The sequence below is a fragment of the Oryctolagus cuniculus genome, chromosome 11, assembly GCF_051225735.1.
Source record: "Oryctolagus cuniculus isolate XC-2025 breed Fujian yellow rabbit chromosome 11, ASM5122573v1, whole genome shotgun sequence".
Classification (NCBI taxonomy): domain Eukaryota; kingdom Metazoa; phylum Chordata; class Mammalia; order Lagomorpha; family Leporidae; genus Oryctolagus; species Oryctolagus cuniculus.
The window spans coordinates 60,124,415-60,147,452 of NC_142877.1; the positions used below are offsets into that span (position 1 = coordinate 60,124,415).

The 23,038-nt window shown below is 56.6% G+C and overlaps 2 protein-coding genes across 17 annotated transcripts; one reads left to right on the plus strand and one right to left on the minus strand.

Annotated features, from left to right (window-relative positions):
- The first annotated feature begins 116 nt into the window (after positions 1–116).
- On the plus strand, positions 117–8,950 carry MBD6 (methyl-CpG binding domain protein 6). 16 transcript variants are annotated; one of them, XR_007914225.3, is made up of 15 exons: positions 1,721–2,027; positions 3,014–3,077; positions 3,220–3,356; positions 3,605–3,707; positions 3,838–4,000; positions 4,208–5,254; positions 5,444–6,102; positions 6,360–6,513; positions 6,670–6,839; positions 6,953–7,369; positions 7,463–7,530; positions 7,675–7,816; positions 7,974–8,143; positions 8,415–8,478; positions 8,736–8,950. XR_007914225.3 is itself a non-coding variant. In XM_051832948.3 (13 exons), the coding sequence occupies exons 3-13, from the start codon at positions 3,244–3,246 to the stop codon at positions 8,046–8,048; spliced, it is 3,111 nt and encodes a 1,036-aa protein (XP_051688908.3). In that variant the 5' UTR covers positions 117–197; positions 3,014–3,077; positions 3,220–3,243; the 3' UTR covers positions 8,049–8,950. The 16 variants fall into 16 exon arrangements, 10 of the variants coding, with proteins under 10 accessions (XP_051688908.3, XP_051688907.3, XP_051688913.3 ...); XR_011380114.2 differs by having other exon boundaries at positions 7,753–7,816; XR_007914227.3 differs by having other exon boundaries at positions 7,478–7,530; positions 7,753–7,816.
- Positions 8,951–9,091: 141 nt separating this feature from the next.
- On the minus strand, positions 9,092–22,974 carry DCTN2 (dynactin subunit 2). Its single transcript, XM_002720918.6, has 14 exons — positions 22,795–22,974; positions 21,844–21,912; positions 13,505–13,601; positions 13,243–13,304; positions 12,861–12,959; positions 12,416–12,576; positions 12,092–12,239; positions 11,714–11,779; positions 11,443–11,481; positions 11,188–11,265; positions 11,027–11,098; positions 10,732–10,834; positions 10,530–10,621; positions 9,092–9,539 (listed from the first exon to the last, which is right to left on the minus strand). Exons 1-14 carry the CDS (start codon positions 22,828–22,830, stop codon positions 9,453–9,455), a joined length of 1,209 nt encoding a protein of 402 aa, XP_002720964.1. The 5' UTR covers positions 22,831–22,974; the 3' UTR covers positions 9,092–9,452.
- Positions 22,975–23,038: the final 64 nt, after the last annotated feature.

Genomic DNA, 23,038 nt, shown 5'->3' on the forward strand with positions numbered 1-23,038 from the left:
TGGCCCTCCTCTCAGGGGCGGTGCCCAAGAGCTTACCAATCAGAAAGCGGCACGCCGACACTGGCCCCGCCTCGCCCCCCACATCCGCCACTCAGGAGCCCCGTGGCACCGCCCCTGTCGCTCCCTCCCGCTCGGAGGTCGACGTCGCGTTGGACCCGGAAGTGGCTTTGGGTCACGAGGCTCCGCGGAGGCGGTGGGTGAGTCATGCGCGCGCGCGGAGGGGAGTGTGGAGGGGGAGGGGAGGGGAGGGGGGCGGGGATGATGCAATGTTTGGCAACCGGTGTCTGCGCGCGCACGCGCAGGGGACAACGAGGGTGGTGGGAGGTACGGGGGGTGGGGGAGAGGAGAGAGGGCGGGGCACCGGCTCCGGCAACCAACGGCCACAACGGCTATCAACCGTGGCCTCCCGTAAGCTGCCGTGTGGGTCCTCCCTGCAGCTTCTGCGCCCCGGGGGCGGCCACGCCGCTCACCTTGCATTAGCCCTCGTTTGCCCTTCTACGGAGGGGGCTCCCGTTTTCTCAATCCCCTTCCAGCTAATGGGCATACAGGCCTTTTGAACCTCTCTCCTTTGCAACCATCTGCCAGGACCGACGACATCTTGTCTTCGAAAAGGGCTCTCCTTTAGCCCCCTAAGGGCCCCCGGAAAGGGGCCGAGGTATCGGACTCCCCTTGGTGGTCGTTAACTGCTGCTTCTAGAGCGGCCTCGACGTTTATCTCGTCTCCCATAAGTCCTCAGCATGTCCGCAGTCACCTTTTATTTGGCCCAGTGGGCCCGATTCCGTGTCCTTGTGCCCTCCACCGGACACCAAGCCCCCACCCTAAGTCCTGTGGCTCCCTGCTGTGAGGCACTGGGTGCAGGCCCCTGCCTCCTGGGCAGAGCCTTGCTGCCTGGGACGTGTGCGTTAACCTGAGCGCGCGCCTGGCCTTGTCCCGGGCTTCAGGAGCCCAGATGCCAGCCTCCGCTCTCCCTTCTCCTCGCCCAGGAATCCTGCCGTTCTCGTTCCTATGTTGTTTGTAAATTAAAGATAACGAATTGTCAAAAGTAAAAGCAGAGAACTTTGAACTTGGAAGCAGCTTCCAAGTGGAAAGCGCCATGAGAAACGTAAAGCCCTGTGGTGGCCTGCTCAGTTCCTGTCATACCCTCACGGGGGCAGCCAGTTTGTTCAGGCAGAGGCTGTCACCAGGCCGGCGTGGCAGTGACAGGTCGCGCCATTTCCTCTCCTGTGAGTGGAGGTGGGGGGCGGGCTGGACCAGATGGTCTAGCCTGGCCTGCAGACAGACCAGGTTGTCAGTGACAGGCAGGGGTCATGTGACTTGACAGGCCGAGGTCGTGTTGTGACACGTTGACCTGGGGAGGCGGGTCAAGTCCCAGCACACTACCCGGGCAGCCTTCGGGGCGGGGCAGGGCAAGTCGCGACTTTCATCTTTGGGGCCGGCCCCTCCCGGCCCCGACATTCCTGGCTCCCCCAGCAGCTTGTGGCTTTGGCAGGGGCCCCTCCCCGGGGAGCGCTGGGATTGGCCACCAGTGGCCTGGGAAGAGACGCAGATCCTTCCGCGGCGGGCGGGGGGGGGCCGCGTGGGGTGTTTGTTCTCTTGGGGATTAATGGGGGGTTGTGGGGGAGGGGCAGGCGCGCTCCCGCATGCGCACTGCGGCCCCTCCTGTTGGCTCGTCTCTGTCCGCTGGGCGGGGGCCCGGCCCCGCCCCTCTCCCGTCCGGGCAGCGGCGGCGGCGGCGGCGGCGGCGGCGGCGGCGGCGGCTGCGGCGGTAGCGGCGGCAGCGACGGCGGCGGCGGCAGCAGGCTGCGCGGTGCCTTCTGGGAACGGAATCCCCAGGGCTGCCCCTGGCCCCCATGGCGCATGCGCGGGAGGCCGCTCGGTGATCCGCGGCGGCGGCGGCGGCGCTTCCTGCTAGGACCGGCCGGGGCCGTACCGGAGGCTCGGGCTCCACCGACCCTCCTCCCACCCCCTCCCACTCACCCTCTGGGCCGCGACTGCGCAGGGCGGGGCCGGCCGAACCATGGGCCGCGGTGAGTGCGGGGCCCGGCCCCCCCCACCCGCCCCTCCCCCTCCCCTCCTATCCCTCCCCTCTGCCCCCTCTGCGTCCTCTCGGCCCCTTTCCCCGGCCCCATCCCCGCTCCCCCGCCCTCACCTGCCCCCGCCGTTTCTCCCTCGCACTGCCTGACTTCTGCCTCCTCACCTCCCTCCCTTCTGTGCTTCGCCCACCCTCCGCCCGCCCTCTCCCCAAGTTCCTTCCTACTTCGTGCGCCTTCCCCTCCTCCCCGAGCTGAGGGAAGCAGTCTGGGTGACAGGGCGCCTTGTTATGAGAGGGAAAGTTTGGAAGCCGCCACTGTGGCGTGTGAGCGGCGGTGAGCTTGGGGAGGGTGCTTGCAGGTTTGAGTGGCGTCCCCACACAGCCAAGAAGACTCTCGGAGCTGATCCGAGGCCGTTGGGGGACGAGGGTCTGAATCCCCTTGCCCTAGGTTTGCGGGAAAATCAGGAGCTCCTCAGGGTCCTGGGAGAAGACAGAGCTGTGATTCTGACCTCGCTGAAGACCCGAGTGAACTAAATCAGCGATTGTCTGATGAAGCAGACACGGGGGTGGGGGTGGGGTGGGGGGAGTCCTGCTGGTACCACCGCAGCAGGCAGTTGGGTGGTTGCCTGCTGACCTAGGGGCAGTCTGTACTTTTTTATACGATCTTCCTGGGGGAGGGAGCAGTAGGGCCAGACACTCCAGGAAACTTCCTAGTGGCCTGGCATTGTGGGAATTTGCCCACACTCCTAGTTGAAGTCTCCTGTCCCTAATGGGACAAAGGGGCCTTGCTCTTCATAGGTTTGGACTAGGACTGTGATTCTGTGGGTCCCGGGGAAGCTGAGGGCCCCTGGGCACTGGGCTTGGATGGCTGTGGCCTCGGCCAGCAGCCCCTGAGATCTTTGGAGGCATGGTCTCATGACACTGTGACGCTCCCCCGAGTGGGGCAGCTTCCTGACAGTCTTGTTGCTCTGCTTGTTACAGGTGTGGGCTAAGCTGGCGGCCCCGGCTTTGGACTGGACCCCACAATGTTTGCAGAGATGTTCAGGTAGCCATGGTGGTGTGGCAGAGGATTCCTCCTTACTCATGTCCCAGCCCTCTCTCGCCACTTGGAGCCTTCCTGGGGGACTCCCTCGGGACCCAGCCCAGCGTAATCCTCCTCGTGCCCACATGGATGTCTGTGTTACCAGGCACGCGGGAGCTGATTACACACAATGAATGGGGGCAATGAGAGCAGTGGAGCAGACAGAGCTGGGGGCCCTGTGGCCACATCTGTCCCCATCGGCTGGCAGCGCTGTGTGCGAGAGGGTGCTGTGCTCTATATCAGGTACGGCTCTAGAGCGTTCCCTGAGATCCGTCACCCCAGCTGCTCCTACGGTGCCTGCATCTTCTTCCCCTGCCTCTCCTCTGAAAGCCCAGGGCTCCTACCCTGTTGCTCTCCTCTCTTCCCCTTTCTTCCTCAGCCGTTTTGCTCTCTGGTGCCCTGCGCCTTTGAATCTTTTCCTCCTTTCTGTCCTTCCTAGGAAGGTCTGTAACTTAGCAACTGCCCTTCCCCCTGACCTTGTCTTCTCCCAGCCCAAGTGGCACAGAGCTGTCTTCCCTGGAGCAAACCCGGAGCTACCTCCTCAGCGATGGGACCTGCAAGTGCGGTCTGGAGTGTCCACTCAACGTCCCCAAGGTCAGAGGGGTTGAGGGGTGCCGGCGAGTACAGGGGTGAGCCAAAGGAGTGAATGCGAATCACTGACCACGGTAGCCCTTCTCACAGGTTCCACCCTCTCTGGTCCTTGTCCGTGCCTTCTACCTTACAGGTTTTCAACTTTGACCCTTTGGCCCCGGTGACCCCGGGTGGGGCTGGGGTGGGGCCAGCATCTGAGGAGGACATGACCAAGCTGTGCAACCACCGGCGGAAAGCTGTTGCCATGGCAACTCTGTACCGCAGCATGGAGACCACCTGCTCACACTCTTCTCCTGGTGAGTCTTCTGCCACTTTGCCCAAGACTGAGGCCAACCTAAGGGCCTGGGAGGTGGTGGTGGGAGGAGCTCTGTGGGAGCACTGAGAGTAGGGTGGGGGGAGGAGCCAAGGAGGTCGGGCACTTGTGGGAGATGGGACTGGAGAAGACAAAAGAATGGTGTTGGAAGGGTGCCTCAAGCTGACCCTTCGTTTCTCATTTATTGCAGGAGAGGGAGCGAGCCCCCAGTTGTTCCACACTGTGTCCCCAGGGCCCCCCTCCGCCCACCCTCCCTGTCGAGTTCCTCCTACAACTCCGCTTAATGGGGGTCCTGGCTCCCTGCCCCCAGAACCACCCTCAGTGCCCCAGACCTTCCCCCCTCTAGCAGGGCCTGGGGGGCTCTTCCCACCACCAAGGCTTCCTGACCCAGCGCCCTCTGGAGGCAGCGGCAGCCCCTGTTTCCTCCCGAGGGGCAATGCCCCTTCTCCAGCCCCACCACCTCCTCCTGCCATCAGCCTCAACGCTCCCGCATACAACTGGGGAGCTGCCCTGCGATCCAGCCTGGTGCCCTCTGACCTGGGCTCCCCTCCGGCCCCCCACGCCTCCTCCTCACCACCTTCAGACCCTCCTCTTTTCCACTGTAGTGATGCCTTAACACCCCCTTCCCTGCCCCCGAGCAATAATCTCCCCGGCCCCCCTGGTCCCCTCGGTCCTGCCACTCAGCCACCAGTGTCTTCAGCCACTATGCACCTGCCCCTGGTCCTGGGACCGGCCCCCACTGTGGAGGGGCCTGGGGCGTCCCCCTTTCTCGCTAGCAGCCTCCTCTGTGCAGCGGCCAAGGCACAGCAGCCCCCGTCACCCCTTCCCAGCACTTTACAGGGCCGAAGGCCCCGTGCCCAGGTGCCCTCAGCTTCCCACTCATCACCCCGTCCCACTCAGCGTCGTCCCCGGCGACCCCCAACTGTACTACGATTGTTAGAAGGGGGAGGCCCTCAAACCCCTCGAAGGAGCCGCCCCCGGGCCCCTGCTCCCGCCCCTGCTCCCCAGCCCTTTCCTCTCCCAGAACCGTCCCAGCCGATTCTTCCTTCTGTGCTGTCCCTGCTGGGACTCCCCACTCCTGGCCCTTCCCATTCTGATGGAAGCTTTAACCTTTTGGGGTCAGATGCACACCTTCCTCCTCCCCCAACCCTCTCCTCAGGGAGCTCTCCCCAGCCCAGGCACCCCATCCAGCCCTCCCTGCCCGGCGGCACCAGTGGCAGCCTCAGCAGTGTGCCAGGTACGTGGTGAGCATCCTGGAGCCCCTGCTTGCCCTGGGGAGGAAAGAGGCAGTCAAGGCGGGGGGTGGGGGTGGGGGGAGTTCAGCGAGCTGTGGGACAGGTTTCTGGGTTGGGGGGCAGGGAGGCTGGGTGATTGGGACTCCAGGAGGAAGGCCTCCTTTGAGCTCAGTCTCTCTCTTCTTTTACAGGTCCCCCTGCCCCGCCAGCTGCCTCCAAAGCCCCTGTAGTCCCCAGCCCTGTGCTTCAAAGCCCATCTGAAGGGCTGGGGATGGCGGCAGGCCCAGCCTGCCCTCTGCCTCCTCTGGCTGGTGGGGAGGCTTTCCCCTTCCCCAGCCCTGAGCAGGGCCTGGCGCTGAGTGGAGCTGGCTTCCCGGGGATGCTGGGGGCCTTGCCGCTCCCTCTGAGTCTGGGGCAGCCTCCACCTTCTCCATTGCTCAGTCACAGTCTGTTTGGTGTGCTGGCTGGGGGAGGACAGCCTCCCCCTGAGCCCCTGCTGCCCCCACCTGGGGGACCTGGCCCTCCTCTAGCCCCAGGCGAGCCCGAAGGGCCTTCGCTTTTGGTGGCCTCTTTGCTTCCACCACCCCCATCAGACCTTCTTCCACCCCCTTCCGCACCCCCTAGCAACCTCCTTGCCTCTTTCCTGCCTCTGTTGGCCCTGGGCCCCACAGCTGGGGACGGGGAGGGATCTGCAGAGGGAGCTGGGGGTCCAAGTGGGGAACCATTTTCAGGTTTGGGAGACCTACCCCCCCTATTATTCCCCCCCCTTTCAGCCCCCCCTACCCTCATAGCTTTAAATTCTGCGCTGCTGGCTGCCAGCCTGGATCCCCCCTCGGGGACGCCCCCCCAGGTGAGGACAACAGAGGACGAGTAGGTGGGACAGAACAGGAGATAGAATCCGAGGCGTTCAGTTGCACGCCCGACTCTTCCTGGGGGCCTTGGGGAGGGCCGAGTTCCAGGCTGGGGTGGGATGGTTGTACGAATCTGGCCTGAGTCTAATGAACGCAGCCTGCCTGCTGGGAGGCTTCAGCTAGGACCTGTATGTGGAAGTATCAGAGGTCTCCAGAACGTCACTCATGAGTGCTCAGACCTGTTTTCTTTTCTTAGCCCTGTGTCCTGAGTGCCCCCCAACCTGGACCACCTACCTCCAGTGTCACCACGGCAACTACTGACCCGGGGGCCTCCTCTCTGGGCAAGGCCCCCTCCAACTCAGGGAGACCCCCCCAACTCCTTAGCCCTCTGCTGAGTGCCAGCCTGCTGGGTGAGTCTGAGCGACGATGCGGAGGTGAAAGCAGCAGTAAAGATGGGGAGAGGCAGGGTGGACTGTGGGGGAGAAAGCCTGTGCCGGAGAATGACCGTCTGCGCAGTCTGATTGGCTTGTCCTGGCGAGACCTCTGACCTCACGGTTTCTCTGCAGGTGACCTGTCTTCGCTAACCAGCAGCCCTGGAACCCTCCCCAGCCTGTTGCAGCCTCCTGGCCCTCTTCTCTCTGGCCAGTTGGGGCTGCAGCTCCTCCCTGGGGGGGGAGCTCCTCCACCCCTCTCGGAGGCTTCTAGTCCCCTAGCCTGCCTGCTACAGAGTCTGCAGGTAAGGGGGTGGGTGTATCATCAGGGAGAGAAATTTTTCCCCCACCTGGAAATTGAAGACCGAGTTACATCGGCAGTGGGCTGTTTGAGACTGACGGAGCTCTTCTTTGCCAGCAGATCCCTCCAGAGCAGCCAGAAGCCCCCTGCCTGCCCTCTGAGAGCCCCACCTCAGCCTTCGAACCGGAGCCTGCCCGGCCTCCCCTCAGTGCCTTAGCCCCACCCCATGGTTCTCCCGACCCCCCAGTCCCTGAGCTGCTCACTGGGAGGGGGTCAGGGAAGCGGGGCCGGAGGGGAGGAGGGGGACTTAGGGGCATTAACGGTGAGGCCAGGCCAGGCCGGGGCCGAAAGCCTGGCAGCCGACGGGAGCCTGGCCGACTGGCCCTCAAGTGGGGGACACGTGGTGGCTTCAATGGACAAATGGAACGGTCCCCAAGAAGGACCCACCACTGGCAGCATAATGGGGAGCTGGCTGAAGGGGGTGCTGAGCCCAAGGACCCACCCCCTGTGGGGCCCCATTCTGAGGACCTGAAGGTAGGTGCTGAATGATGGCTGAGGTCTGGGACCAAGGGCTTTGAGGAAAGGCTGGGTCCTTGGTACCTGTTTCTAACTTTTCCACACACACAGCCCATCCTTTCTCAGGTACCCCCAGGGATAGTCAGAAAGTCTCGTCGTGGCCGGAGGAGAAAATACAAGTGAGTGTTGCACCCACCATAGTCCTGCCTGTGCCTGCTTGTTGGGGTTAAGAACATCCAAAAAATGGTGGTGTGGTTTTCAAAAAGGGTGTATACTTACTTGAGTATGAATAAGGATATTGTGCCTTTACTATTCAAATATAGAAAGTTTCCCACCCAAACTCCTGAAAGTCTCCTGGTGCTTGGGGAGCTGTTCCTGATCATCTGTGCCCCTTATTGCAGCCCTACCCGGAATAGCAATAGCTCCCGCCAGGATGTTACCTTGGAATCCAGCCCCACAACCCGAGTAAGTGTGTGTGTGGGGTGTGTGTGGGGGTGGACGGGTAGGTGGTAAATAAGGGATGAGGCAGGGGGCAAGGAAGTTACAGGGAGTGGGGAGAAAATAAAGGACTTGCTGACACCTAGCTGATTGGTCACTTCTTTCAACTTCCCCCCTTGTATAGACGGCTGTCCCTCTGCCTCCCCGGGCCCGCCCTGGCCGTCCTGCCAAAAACAAGAGGAGGAAACTGGCCCCATAGCAGCCATACCTGGAGCTGGATTTGACCCTGATTGGGGAGAGCTGAGTGCTGAGCCTTGGGAGCCCCTGCCAGCCACCTGCACCTGTGGACAGTGGGTGGGGGCACTACTCCCCACTCAGAGCACAAATGCAACCCCTTCCCCTACAATCCCATCCTGAGCCATTGCAGGGGGTAGGGAAGCTCCACCCCTCCCCCCCAAAGCCATGTCACTGAAAAGGCCTGGGGGGGGTGGTATATGGCCCTCTCCCCACCAGGCGCTAAGGGGAACACCCCTCTCCCCCGTCCCCAGGTCTTTTATTTGTTTTAAGTTATTTTTGCACAAATGATTCTTTTATATTTAATTGGACTTCATTGCCTCCCTTGAAGCCAGCAGGCTCAGTTTACAAACCTGTGAGCTACTGTTGGCTGCTGCCCTCCTTCCCAGTGAAAGGTACAAAGCAATAAGCATCACACCTCCTCCCTCACCCCTCCAACACCCCTCTGCCTCTGGCTCAGGTTGCTCAAAGCACAGATCCCCTCTTACCCCGTCCCCAGGTTTGAAACACATAGCCTCATTTCAAGGTGTAGCCAGGTTCCCTCGACTTTCCTCTGGGATAGGAAAAGGGGGTAAGGGGGCAAAGAGAGCCCTCTGGGCCTCTCCTCCCATACACACTACACTACCCCTTCTCCCCCCACCAAAACGCTCAGAGACGTTGTGATGATGCGGCTGAGGATTATGCAACGTGGTCCAACCGGAGCGGCCAGCATGACCAGCTGTCCAGGGGCTGCCTCCTGCCTTTTCTTTTGTAAAGACAAGACCCTTGGGAGTTTTAATTCTGTTTTGTACTTGCCCTGTGGGGCCTCCACTGCTTTTCTATGGGAGACACTCTTAATTTAACAGATGAGAATATTTTGAAACTCTGGCTCTGGCTCTGTATTCATTTTTTATTTAGTTCTTTGGTAAGAACACGTTACCACCTAACTCCTCCTCCACTACAAGGGACGTAGACGGACGTCTGAGTTTCAGTGCTGCCTCTTCCCCGGGAAATACATCAGTGGCCACAGAGAGTACAATAGCATTTAATGGGCAGAATCAGATGTGTATTACAGTCAGCCACAAAAGCTGTGCTGGACAGGACCCCGTCCTTCCCCACACCCGGCAAAGCAGTACTGGACGTGAGCCGCCTTGGGGCTGGGCCCATGTCCTCATTCCCTAGGCCCGCGGGGGGTGTGCCATCTAATACCCCCCAGCCACCACTCTGTATTCATCAGGGGAGGGGGATGGACCCCACATGCAAGAACCCTTGCTCCCAGTGTCACATGGAGTTGGAACTGCAAGAGTTAAGGTGAGGGGGAAATCCTATGTAAGCTGTTAACAGTTCAGAGGGGTCGGGATTACCCCTGTGCTCCGTCTCCTGGAGGTGCTCACTTTCCCAGCTTCTTCATCCGTTCATCAATGCTGGCAAAGTTGCCCTCAACTGTGGCCAGGTTCTCACGCATGGTTGTCTGCACCTGCAAGGAGGTACAAAGGCTCATTTTCACGGTCAGGTCCAGGAGCTCACCTGGACAAGGACTGGAAGAGGTTTTTTTCCCTAGGGAAGAAATGAAGCACAGCTTGTGGGCCCTAGCAGGGTGCGTTTATAGTGGCAGTGTCCTGACTACCCTGGGGTCCAGTGGACACAGCTCAGGGTCTGCCAAGCAGGCAGCACTCAAGAATTCCCAACTTTGAACTAGAAGAGTTCATCTGTTTTCTATAATGGGAACCAAAAAAGAAATGAGGGTTTGGTCTAAAATTTTATAAAACTTTTTACCAAGTATTTTTTACACACACACACACACACACACACACATATATATATGGATGTGTACATGTATATATATATATTCATTTACTTTGCTGGTCCTGTGATTCTGGTCTCTTGACTTTAATGTTCCCTCAATAATGAGAATGGTGCCATGCATACAGCTGAAACAGGACTTGCTGTATGCATTGGCAAAGGAATCAGTGAAGTTTGCCAGCATCATTTCACTTAATCCACATAACTCAGGCCAGGGTAAATCTCCAAATGGGAAGACGGGAGGTTCATAGGTTAATAAGGTCCCACATGGCCGGTGCTGCGGCTCACTAGGCTAATCCTCCGCCATGCAGCGCTGGCACACCGGGTTCTAGTCCTGATTGCCCCTTTTCCAGGCCAGCTCTCTGCTGTGGCCAGGGAGTGCAGTGGAGGATGGCCCAAGTCCTTGGGCCCTGCACCCCATGGGAGACCAGGAGAAGCACCTGGCTCCTGCCATTGGATCAGCACGGTGTGCCGGCTGCAGCGCGGTGTGCCGGCCGCAGCGGCCATTGGAGGGTGAACCAACGGCAAAGGAAGACCTTTGTCTCTCTCACTGTCCACTCTGCCTGTCAAAAAAACAAAACAAAACAAAAAAAGGTCCCACAGCCACTACGAAGCTGGAGACTCAAGCTGAAAGATGAAAACAGCTCGATAAAGGGACACACACCTGCGTCAAGAGGGTAGTATTGTCTTTGAGAGAACTAGCAATCATCTGCTGAGTGGTATCCAAGTGTGTCAGGAGCTGCCCAAACTGCATGGCTACAAAAAAAAAAAAAAAAAAGAAGGTTTGATTGTGATTAGGACCCAGGACCCAGGAGAGAAGCCATCCACCCTTCGACCCTTAGCATCCCTGGCAGTTGGCCTCCTACCTTGCTCATGCAACTGCTTGATGGTAACGAGTCTCTGCACCAGCTCCGGAAGGGTGGAGGCAACAGGGCTCCAGCGCTGAATGGTTTCATATAGCTGGTGCACCTGGAGGGGCATGACGGCCCAGAGGGCACGGCTGGGGCAGCCAGTAAAGGATGCAGAGGGTGGCAATGCCCCAACTTTCCCACTTCCTCAGCTAGCGGGAGCTTTCAAGACAAGCACCTGAGCATTCAATGCTAGCTCCCAGAGGAGTTGAGGGAGTAGAAAGGGCTATGGAGACAGGGAGGGTGTCCTGACCTTGCTCTGTGTATCTGCATCCTCCACAGAGGCTTTATGCTTGGCAATCTCATTCACCTTTCCCAGGACACTCTGAAAGCACAGACGTTAAGATTGATGGGGAATCCTGGGCTCCCAAAGTCCCAAGCTACCCATGATCCAGTGTGTCCTCAGCTTAATACCTGTAGCCGAGCTTCTACTTGGTCCAGAACTGCAAGGTCCAGGGCGCTCACCTTTGCCTGCAGCAGCTCCACAGTCTCCTGGGGGTGGGGTTGGGACAAGAATAACGAAGGGGAAAGGGATCAGGCTAGGAAGAGGCCTGCCATACTCCACTAGCGTTAATAGATCACTACGGACTCAGAAGGAATCCTCAAATGAAATCCAATCCCATAATCCCCTTTGTAAAATCCAAATACTCCAGTGTCTCCACTACTCACCATAAGACAGGCTCCCTGAAGACCTGCAGAAAGGGGGTTCTGGTAGGAAAGGGAGGGAAGAAATCAGTGGTCCCTATGCCTCCATGTGACTGCCACCGACTCCCATTCTTCCTGGTTGTAGCTGGCAACCCACCGCTGAGCCCTGTAACTGAAGCCCTTTCCTGCAGCCCCCCTCCCCCGCCCCACCCACGGGCTTATGTGGGACGCTGCCGCCTTTGTGGCTCAGGGTGCGGGACCTGAGGCTCACACTAAGGCTAGGAGAGCACCTGACCTGCGCATCCTGATCACAGCGAACAGCTGCCTCCAGCTCTGTCAGGCGCTTCTCGAGTTCTGCAATCTGGTGGAGGAGAGAGGGAAGATTCGCCGCCAGCTTCCCCGCCGCCAGGGCGGAAGCACCCGGATGCTGCTCTTCTCTGCTTGCCATTCCCCCACATCCCCCTGCCACCTGACGGACTCCTTTCCTAGGAACACATCCCTGTCACCATTTCAAAAGCCTAACTGAAAGTAGAAGGGTGAGGGAAATGGAGAATGGGACATCAGGCGGAGTGAGAGGCCTTCCCAGCATGCTCTTGCTCTCCTGGAGGGAAGCAGGAGAATCCGCAGGGCCACATCTGCCCCAGCCTCCAGCTGACACTGTGCACGTACTTACTTTGGCAGCTTGAGAGAACTTGTCCTGCTCAGGCCGAGAATGTAGTTCGTAAGTGACAAGGCTGCTCTCTACAGAAGTCCCACCAGCCGTCTTTCCCCCTGAGCTCCCTCTGCTGTTCTTTGTTGCCTCCAGTTGCAGTAGCAGGCGCCTGGGGCAGGAGACCGAGTAATGACATGATTTGAAGGACAGTTGCCACTCTTGCTGATAGTCAGTGCTGAGGAATGGCTAGACCACGACTCTCCCCTCAGTCTCCCTGCCAGTGGCTGCCCGAGCCCCTCCGCAACCCCACCCAGCAGCGATTTCCCAATCAAGGAGGGCACCCACTTAGCCAGAGCTCCATCGGGGTCAGTGAGGTTGATTGCGGCATCTGGTCCCAGCAGCTTCTCCAGGTGGGAAGCAACCAGCTGCTGCTTCAGGGCTGCCAGCTGTTTGGCAAGCACCACAGGGGTCAGCTTCTCCTCAGTGGCTGACTCCTTCACTGTCGTCTGGCGTGAAGAGAGGCGGGGAGGGGGGGGGGGCAAGAATGAATCAATGAAAAAAAAAAATGGACCTGACCCTTCAGGAGAGTTGTAGCTGGACGTGAGTCACTGGCATGGTTTTAGCACAGGAGCCTGCCTGCCTGTGGTACTGCGTGTAGACTCCTGTGTGTTCCCAAACTCCAGGAACCTCAGCCCCTCAGCCAGGGGCTTAGGGGATCTTTCTGCTCCTGCTGGGAGTGCCTCCTCAGCTATGCGGGTCACAGCAGAGGGGAAGGAGAGCTTATAATCACCTTGATTTTCTCAACTTCACTTGTCAGCTCTTGGACCTCATGCAGTAGTCGCTGGTACTTCTGCTGGGGAGTCTCCTTCACTCCCAGGCCCTCTCCAAGCTAGAGAGTGAACACAGGGTGATGGCACAGCTCCCATTACAGGGAGCCTCAAGAACCATGTAAACCCAGTCCAAGTCATAAGGGTATTATATCCAACTCAGGAGCCTACTACAACAGCCCAGGACAGAAGACCTGGAGACTAAAATGAGCAGCGGGAGGGCTGCGCATTCTCAGGACCCCCACCCAGAGAAACTCAGAGTCCCCACCGCATCCCTTGGGCTTCCTCCTCTAGCGCTGCTACACAGGTTGGTCACATCCTCCCACTAACACACAAGCTACAAACCATCTCATATTCTCCAGACTCATAGCCTGTCCTCTTGGTCTTTCCAATACGATCCGAGAAATCTGCCAAGAAAACATAGAACTAAGGGCCTGAGTTTGGCCCAGGGCAGCCGTGGTCTCAGATGTCTGTGAGGGCTCCCACCAGAGATCTCCAAGGGGGGCCCTTGCCTCGAAGCTAAAGGCACCAAGACCCAAGGACAGCAAGCCACTTTTCAGGCCTGTCCTCCAGGCTCCCCTCCACCCAACTGCCAGCCCAGCCTCACCGAGTCCCTTTGTTCCCACTCTCTTGTCCTTGAACTTGTCGTAGGCAGCATTGGGATTGACAATGATGTGCTCCACACTTGTGCTTGTCAGCTCCTCCTGCAGGAACAGGTAGTTCAGCCTGGGGCACACTCACTTCACCCTATAATTCCTACCCCATTCCCCAAACCATGAGGAGACTGGGTCCTAATTTTCTAAGGGAAAAGGGTGGCAACATTCCAAGGTGCCGACCCGGGCTCAGCCTAGGAAACCGAAGCTTCCTGGTAAATTTGGAGCCTCAGTTGTATAAATATTAACACCCTGATTCAACTGGCAACAGAGGCAGCATAACCTCCCCACCCACTCTGTACATAAACCTTCCCCCCACCCCTCCCAGTTGTCGGGCACACACCATGCACTCAAGGCAAGAAACCATCCTGACCTCTTAACTTCCCCCTCCCAAAAGTAAATCTTCTTGCCGCTGAGCAAGTCTGTTTACAGCTCACCTTCCACCCTTGCTGGAGGGAAAAGAGGGAAGGCAGACAGACCACTAACTCTGAGGGAGACTATGAGGACTCTAAACCTGCAGAAGGTAAGACACCAGTTCTTAGACACAAATGTTGGCAGAAGGCCCGACCAGGGGCCTGGCTTCCAGGCTGCCGGGAGGCTGGAGAATTCAGAGGCCAGCAAGAGGCCAGGGCTTACTGGAGTTTTAAAGGGATGTCTTAGAAGCCACAAACACAAGTAATATCTGCTTGCCAAGAGCACCCTGGGTCCAGGGCTTGTGTTGGCCCTGAGATGGAGCCAGCCTAGCACCTCTCACAGAGCAGCTGCTGCACCCGCTTTCTCTCCTGGCCTCTGTTGTGCCTCCAGCACAGACGCTTCTCCACACACAGGGGCGCAGCAGTCAGAGACTGTAACCTAGAACCCGAGGCCAAGAGGTCCCCTCCTTACCAAACGTCCAAGAACTACACCGAGACGTCCACAGGAGGAAGGCGAATGCATCTTCTTTCCTCCACCTGGGACAACGGTTTGCACCTCTGACTGCACATTGGAACCACTCAGGCCTGGGCCCACCTCTGTACAGTCGGATTTAATTGTTCTGGGCTAGGGCCAGCTACTGAGGTGACTCCAATCTGCAGCCAGGCCCGAGACTGCCTGTGTGTGGCTGTTGGGGAGGGAAGGTGGCGAAGGGGCGCCCTGAGGGAGTAGAGCTGAGAGAAGGAAGCCCTGTCCTCCATCTCTGCCCTGCTACTGGAGAAGAGATCAATGTGCCTGGCAGCTTTAAAGAGGAGGGAAGGAGAGGTGAGGAACAAGTACCGACTTTGATCTCCACCCTTCTTCGGGAACTGCTGGGCAGAGGGGCAAGAGCTACAGATGCAGGGGAAACAAAAGGGCTCAATGTGCCATATGTAAGTGCCTTGGGAAGAGCCATTTGAGTGCCAAGTTATCTCTTTAACCTTCTCTGAAATGTTATATATAGCCAAAGCATCCACAGGCCAAAGAGCTGTGCTCTCTGGCCTCTGTCCAGTATCTGCCAAGGACTCAGGCTCAGGAGAGACAACCATATTAAGTCACATTTGAGAATACACCACTTCTCCCTTTGAAAGCCCTACATCAAGACCAATGAGGCAGAAATCTTTGTCTTTAGTCGTCTTACAAAAAGAGGAATGGGAGGCATAACCTACAGAGCCACGAAGGAAATTAATCATAGATACTGTCTATAAAGCCCTTGTTATTGGTGGGCGCTATGCACACAAGAACCTAGTTCCTTATTTAAGGCCCTAAGGAGGCGAGTCTCAGGGGTTCTGGACGGTCGCAGAGATGGACAAGCCATTGATTCCAGGTTCCCTGCGGCAGGAGCATGACCCGGGCCGGGAGGTTAGCCTGCCACTGGCATCCTCTCGGAGGCTGTGACCTCGGGAGCCTCGGGCAGGCAGCACACGCTAGTCGTCCAGTGGCACCTACTCCACCAGCGTCTTGAAGATCTGGGGTATGGGTTGGGCCAGTATTATTATGGTGGCTTGTGAGACAGAGAAAGGCTGTCAGCGGGATGTGGGGCTCAGGCTAGGGATGAAGATTTAGTAGAGACACGAAGACAGAAACAACTGCCCAGCACAGCACACCCCGTTAAAAAGCAGACGAAAGGTCAGGCTTCTTACCAGCTCCTTGTGGTTTCCCCAGAGGTGAGAAAATCAAGAGTTAAAAAAGAAAGGGAGTGGGGGAATGGGGATGAGGGAGGGGGAAAAAAAAAGACAAAATTGTTATTAGCAAATTGTCACATGCACTACATGACAGTCTTCCAACACACTGCACCACAGGGCCCCAGGGGAGCCTAGCAAGATCTGGGGGCCAAAGAATCTCTGCTGGGGTCACCGTATACTCCAAGAGAAAGAAGAGCATGAGACCCTTTCCTCTCGTGGTGAGGATGTCACGAAGCTTTGCCATCACCAGAAGCGATGTAGGGTTTAAGAGGTACGGGTTAGATGTTATGAGCTAGTGGCACAGAATGGAAAGGGCGGGAAGAGAAGGCTGAGGGCGAGGGCGGCTCTAGAAGTGGCAGAATACGAGGCAGAGGTTATGGAGATTCTGAGGACCTACAGTTGGTGGAGGGTCCCCAGTTCTTAAGGGGGGGTTCCCTTTACTAGCTCATGGCCCATGTCTCTCTGTCTCCCAGTTTCTCCAGTTGTGAAGAGTTCATCAGTCAGAATGCCAATATGGGTGGTCCGATATGCCTTCAGGGTAGGCAGGACAGACCTGTCAGGTACAGATGGTGAGTCTAAGGAAACAGGAAGTACCTAACTGCAGCCCTGCTCACATTTCCTGCTGCGAGGCGAGGCAAACACCGGTTCCTCCTGCAGCCTGGTGCGCTTGTGGCCATCCTGCGTGGCTGGGAAGTCAGCCCGCAGCTCTGAGAGGCCCAGGGCAGATCTGCATGATGTGCCAGCACAAAGAGTCCCAAGGACACCAAGACCCACGGCCCCCAGCCCATGTGCAGAACATGTCTCTTCAACCTCTGTTCACATGCACAGGCACTGGAGGGTGGACATGGGGAAGGGTGAGTATTCTGAAGGCGTTAATTTACTCCAGACCCCAGGGATTCGGCTATCACTCCCAGGCAAGACTGGTTTAGAACTGCCAGCAGGGGAAATCTGGCTGAATGCCCGGCCTTTCCAGGATTTCTGTCAACAGTAGATGGACATAAGAAAGGCTGAGCACAGTTACACGTGTATGAAAACCATGGTGGGATAATGACACGTACTTCCTTCCCAAGACTTCAGCCAGATGGATCTGACCTCCAACCCCTCCACTCCCTGGCTGATGCCAGTGGGGTCAAGCTCAGCCAAGACCCCTCTTTTAGCTCAGGCAAGAGGTGGTGGTTCCAGGTGCTCCAGTCCAGGAAGGCAGGTCCTTGCACAGAGTAGGCTATGAATGCACAGCTGCACACCAGGTGGGAAGTATAAAATGATACCTTTCTCTATTTCATCCCAAGCTAAAACCAGCTTGGGAGAAACTAAGGACAGGGAGAGAGTTCACTGGGGTATAAGCTTAAGTTTAAATCACGAGGAATGAGGCTGGTGTTGCGGTGCAACAGGTCGAGCCGCTGCTCACGATGCCCACGTCCCACACCGGAGTGCTGGTTCTGAGCCCTGGCTATTCTGCTTCTGATCCAGCTTCCACTGAGGAGCCTGAGAAGGCAGGGAACACGGCTTAAATACCTGGGCCCCTGTCACTCACGGGTGAGACTAGGATGGAGTTCCTGGCTTCTGCCTTTGGCCTGGTCCAGGCCTAGCTGTCAGTGGCTATTTGGGGAGTGCACCAGCAGATGGAGACCTCTCTCTGATTTCAGAATAAATAAATAAATAAATAAATCTTAAAAAAAATTATGCAGGATGGGCAGAATGGGGAGTTGGAAAAGTCAAAAAGAAGGAAAAATGGTATATTAGCTTGCAAATACTTTATACCATCCCTCCAGGTTTGTCCTATGAGGTGAGAGGGACAATGAGATTTTTGGCATAATTCTTGTAACAGTCACCATGGAAACCAAGGACACCATATCTACCTTGACTGGAATATTTCATGTGCACTGGTCCTGGGAACTGGCCTACCAGTTACTGACTCTCGGCCCTTCTCACTAAGGGACTCCCAGATGCCCCAGGGCTATTTGGCTACGTGGTTGTGCCTCTGAGGGCAAGACCTGAAGTTCTACAGCAGACAGGAGACGTGGCCACGGCTGCTCCCTGAGCCCGTTCAGGCTCTACACCAACACTGCAGCCAAGGGGACTTCATAACCATGATGACGAGGAGGATGCACAGAGCCACAGAAGAAAACTGTCCAGGATGGACCAATATAATGTTGATCATCCATACATCCATCTCTAAGGAGGGGGGCAGAAACACAAAGACTCACCAAAGCACAAAGAACCCAAATTATTATTATTTTTTAAAATAATCCAAATTATTTTCTGAAAGGTGCATGTAATAGCTTCCTCCCATCCCATCTACTTTTACTTAGCATAGGGGATTATGAAGATTTTTCTGGGGAAAATCCATACACAATTAAGAAGTGAGGCCTGTGGTTGTTCCCCTTGTCCACCCTTATCTAGAAGGCTCAATGTCATTCCATGAAAATCTCTGCATCCCATCTCATCTGAGGAGGAGAAGGGCGGTCTCCTTTTGACTCTGACCCCTAAACACCTCATGTTCAGAGCATCCACAGCCTCCGTGTTTCTATCCCATCCTCCGCTGGACAGTTTTATTCTGCGGCCCTCACAAAGGGAAAAGACAATGATTCGTGGATCACAGTCATGTTTCTACACCTTGATTAATGATTTTCAAACCTAAGGCCAGCAGGCCCCTCAGTGACCCAGCTAAGGACCCAATGGAATTGAAAACAATCAGCTACAACAATAGCACAGTGGCACAGCATCGCATGCGAGATGGCAGATGAGAAAAACATGCAGAGAAGAAGCATTGAATGGTCTTACTTGTGCAAACTAGTGTCCAGGCAAGGTGGTGAGGAGGGAGGATGGGGGAAGCATTAGGAAAAACTCAGGTAAGTTCAAATGCGCCAACAGTCAACGAACACAATCAAGCATCTCTGTGATATTCTAGGCCGTGAGGAAGAGGACCTGTTGTTTGTTCCCGCAGGCTGGAGGGCGCCCAGCACCATCTACCTTTGGAGAACTCAGCCTGCCAGAGCCCACCCAAACTAAGGCAACGTCACCTTTCAGTGTGGAACTGCGGGCAGTTACGCCACGAAGGGAGACACGAAATCCTGCTTCCAGGGAGGTTTTCAAAGTTCACTCCTCTTACTCCCGCAGTTCAAAAGCCACGCGCAGGACCCCTCCCTGCCCCAAGGGAGGCTGTGGGCCCAGGAGAGGGAATTCCATGGGAAGTAGCTTCCTCATGAGACATTTTAAGCCAAGTCTCCCAATGAGCCGGCTGCCCCAGCCAAACCCGCGTGTGTCTGAAGCGAGGAGAGGTCTCCCGCATGAGGGGACAGGGCCAGCCTGCACAGTTTGCCGGCCCATTCCTCTTCTACTTCCTGCTAGCGCTGCTTCACAGGGAAACGGACAAATCAGAACTATCTGTAGCAAAGTTTGGATCATCTGCTGTTTTCCTCACCCATCCTCCCCACTACGGGAACCAAGCCTTGTGTGCTTCCCTTAAACTGGCCGTTAAGATCAAGGGACATCAGAGGACGCTCTTCCCTCCAGCAGCCCGATTTCTTTCTCAGTGGAGAAATCAGGGGAAGGAGGGACGGTCGACACTGACGCTTACTTTAAGTAAAAGACCAGCTCCCCTCCGAGAGGCCCCCACCAAGCAGGCCGTCCAGGAGTGGGAGGGATGCTTCACCAGCCAGCCTTGCGTCTTTGGGTCTGTGTGCACACATTAACTATTTCAAAAGCTCATAAAATCAAAGTTGAGAACAACCTGGAGACTAAGGCAGAGAATGCTATTGCCAGGCATTAAGGAGGTGACAGAAAATGCCACAGGTCCAGCCACAAGAGTGGCGATGTGCACCGTCGCCTTGGGTGGGACTGAGAGTCCAGCCCTGGAGGCGCCATTTCTGGATGGACTTCAGCAAACAACTCCCTGTTCCTCTGACTGCACGCTTACTGCACAGCCATTACTCAGCTGACTTCCCGAAAGCTGCCCTCCAAAGGCCCACAGAGACTCGCATGGCCACAGACGTTAGCTGGCATCAGGATACATCGCAGCCCACAGGGGCCCTGAAGCAGCTGAAAGTTGCACCACCCCCCACCTCGGCTCCCTCCTAGTGAGGACAGGCACTCTGCTGAGCCTGGTGGGGAGGCAGCTGCAGCTTCATCGCCCTCCTATTTAGCTCCAAGCTCCTAGGCGTCCTGGATGCAGGAAATGAACCTTCATGCCATCTCCTCCCCAGCAGCCACCTCGCCAGAAGTGACTCAGATGGGCTGCTAAGGCTTAGTGGGGAGAACCCACCAACCAGAGCTGCACAACCAGAGGGTCCTTCCATGCCAAAAATGGTCATCACCTTCTATTATAAAGAGATATCTCAGCATCTTCTAAAGAAAAATTACAATGTATTTTTTGTTGTTGTTTGCGAAGGGAACCGCTGTGACACTACCCAATTTGTATCAGAATCACTGCCAAAAGGACAGAGTTCTATTCATTATCTTACCATGAAGGCGTGCTATTTTATAGGCAGAGGCCCAGGCTTGAGTTGAATAGTCTCTGAGTTGTGGCAGCACAGGGAAGTTCTCAGCTTATATCACTCCTATCCTGTGAGGATGGAAGCAGCTTGCTGGAGCGACAGGTGCACACTCTTGGAGTGACAGGTGCACCCTCAGATCCTTGGCAACAACATCATCTGCATTATCTCCAGATACTCAAGCTTGGGGGACAGACTGACATGCCAGCGAGTATGGAAGCCACAAGGAACACATCACTGAGAGAGGGGACAGGGAAGGTGTTCCCCACAATGTAGGAAGCACTTCCACAAGGGGGAATCAAATAAATAAGTGAGTACGCCAAGCCATACATAGGAAGCCAGCAACCAGCATTCCCCAGAACTAACCAGCCCCACAGATGCAGCCACAGGACTTACAGACACGCATCCTGAGCCTGTTCCCAGTGACTCTTGGCCACAGCTTCTCTGAGTCTCACATAATCAACGTGACCCAGCCCAGCTCTCTTTGGAAACAGAAGAACCTAAAAGCCAGCCTGTGAAACATACTAATAGATTTTTGTCCCCCTTGGCACTTATGCACCTAGTTTTTACTATGTTCATTTTCATTCACTCAACTTTGTTTTTTTCCCCCATGTTTCCTACATGTATTCCAATTCTCCCTTAGTCTTGGGCTTTCTAAGGACAGGGGCTTTTCTTCCTCTGTGCTGCACAAAGAATAAACACATTTAATAAATGATGCTGAATGGTTCTGCTTGGGGCAGCAGTTGGATGCCACGTGGGCCACCTGCAGCCTGCACCATGGCGCCTGGGTTTCCGTCCCAGCTCTGCTCCAGGCCAGCTTCCTGCTAATGCACGCTGTGGGAGGCAGCAGGTGACTGCTTCAAGCATGTGGATACCAGCCACCCATGCGGGAGACCCAGACTGAGTTCCTGGATCCAGGCTCCGGCCTGGCCCAGCCCAGCTATTGCAGGCAGACAGGAACTGAACCAGCAGATGTTATTTCTCTTTCTGCCTTTCATATTTAAAAAAAAAAAAATTCCCTGCCTTTCATAGTTGTATTTCCTTTAAAAAAAAAAAAAAGAAAAAAAAAGGCTCTCCTCATGGTTAAACTGTCTCCACTGCTAGCTTCTTCCTCCTGAGTTCTGGATCTGGAAGAGCTACCACAGCCTCTCCTCTGCTGACACGAAACACGTGTGTTCTTCCTCAAACTTCTTTTGTTCTGATCAGGTCCGTTATCTAACATCTCCAAATAATCTTCCTGGCTCCTTGCCCAGTGGCTGTAAGAAGTATTCCTCTATACTTCAAAGTCTAGTTCTTGGGAGGATACTCATGAACATGTAGAAAGCCTATTTTCTTTATCTGGAGTGCTCATGCATCATGGCTCACTGCTATGGATGAGAACCCAAGGCCTAGTGAACTAAGTCATCAGTGCCAAATGGAATTGTTCTATTTCAGTTTAAATATCTAAAGGCCCAAGGACCGGGGCTTTGCACACAGGTCTCGTTAGCGGTAATCCTACTGGCTTGACTCTCGCTCCTGGCTCTGCTCCTCGGCGGCTGTGAGGCCAGGAAGGCCTATGCAAGCTGTGCAGCCTGGGGTTGGCATACCCGCTTATTGCTGTGGCTTTGCAGACCAGGGGAAGGGCCTGTGTTGGGGGAGGAGTCCTGAGGCAGCACAGTGTCTTACCGCATCAAACTCCGCTTGATCATCCTCAGGTAGGTCGCTGGTTTCATACACATCTGGCTCGTTCCTGGCCTGCAGGCAGAAGCAGGGACCACCCAGCCTCACTACCCAGCACCCATCAGCACCTCCATCCCCACTCCCATTTGAACGAGCTAACGGTGAAGGCAGGCTATGATGCCAGGATCCTGTCCCTTCTCCTCCACCTGCACTGTCAACAGCGTGTCTGTACCCCGATCTCCGAGTAGTGGGGATGACAGTGGGCACAACTGGGAGCTGAGCGTAAGTGTTAGTGATAACAAACCCTGATTCTGGAGGGGGGCACGTCCGAAGGAGGTGAGGGCTATCCTCGAATTAGGCCCTGTACATCACTACCCTGGCTGAAGAGTTACAGTGACTCAGGACCCAGCACTCTACCTCCTGTGCCCCACCCCCAAGAACTCAGGCCGGGCAGCACAAAAGCCAACGCGTGCATGTAGGTAGGGGGGGCGCCGGCTTCCCGAAGGCCAGACCTCCCCATGTGACACAAGAAGGGGTTCTGCCACAGGAACCTCTTCCTTGGCAGGTTTATGACCACAAGGGGCCTGGTGTTGTGTGTCGGGGCTAGGGACGGGGGGTGGGGTGGGGGGACTCATGGGGAGGTCTGGAGAGGCACGGGCGGGGTTGACACAGATGGTAAAAACAAGGGTACAAGTGGTAAGCGTCCGGAGACGATTTCTGGGCCGAGAAGCCGGCGGCTGCTGGAAAGGGGGCCTGGTGGGCTGTCCGAAAACCCGGCCTGGCTCCGGCCGGGTCAGTGGTCCGGGGAGGTGCTGCGGCCGGCTGGAGAGCAGCGGCGGGAGCCCTCGGGGCTGAGGAGGGGCGGCAGGCGGGAGGGGTCGCGGGTAGGTTTCTGTTGGGGGTCCCTGGGAGGTCGGGGCCGCGGTCCTAGGGAACCGGGGCCGGCCCTGTACTCACAATGCCGGGAAGGTCGGCGTATTTAGGGTCCGCCATGGCGGCGGCGAGGCGGGGCTGGGGGACCGGGGCCTCGGTGAAGCCGGGGCCGGTGACCGGGTAGGGGAGAGGCTGGGTCCGGGTCCCCGGCTAAGGCGGCGGCAAAGGGAGCGGCAGAGGCGCAGGAAGTCTCGCGACAAAAGCACAGTAGAAGGGTAAAGCAAAAGTCGCGAGAGCAGCCCGCGACCACACCCCTGGAGAGGCAGGG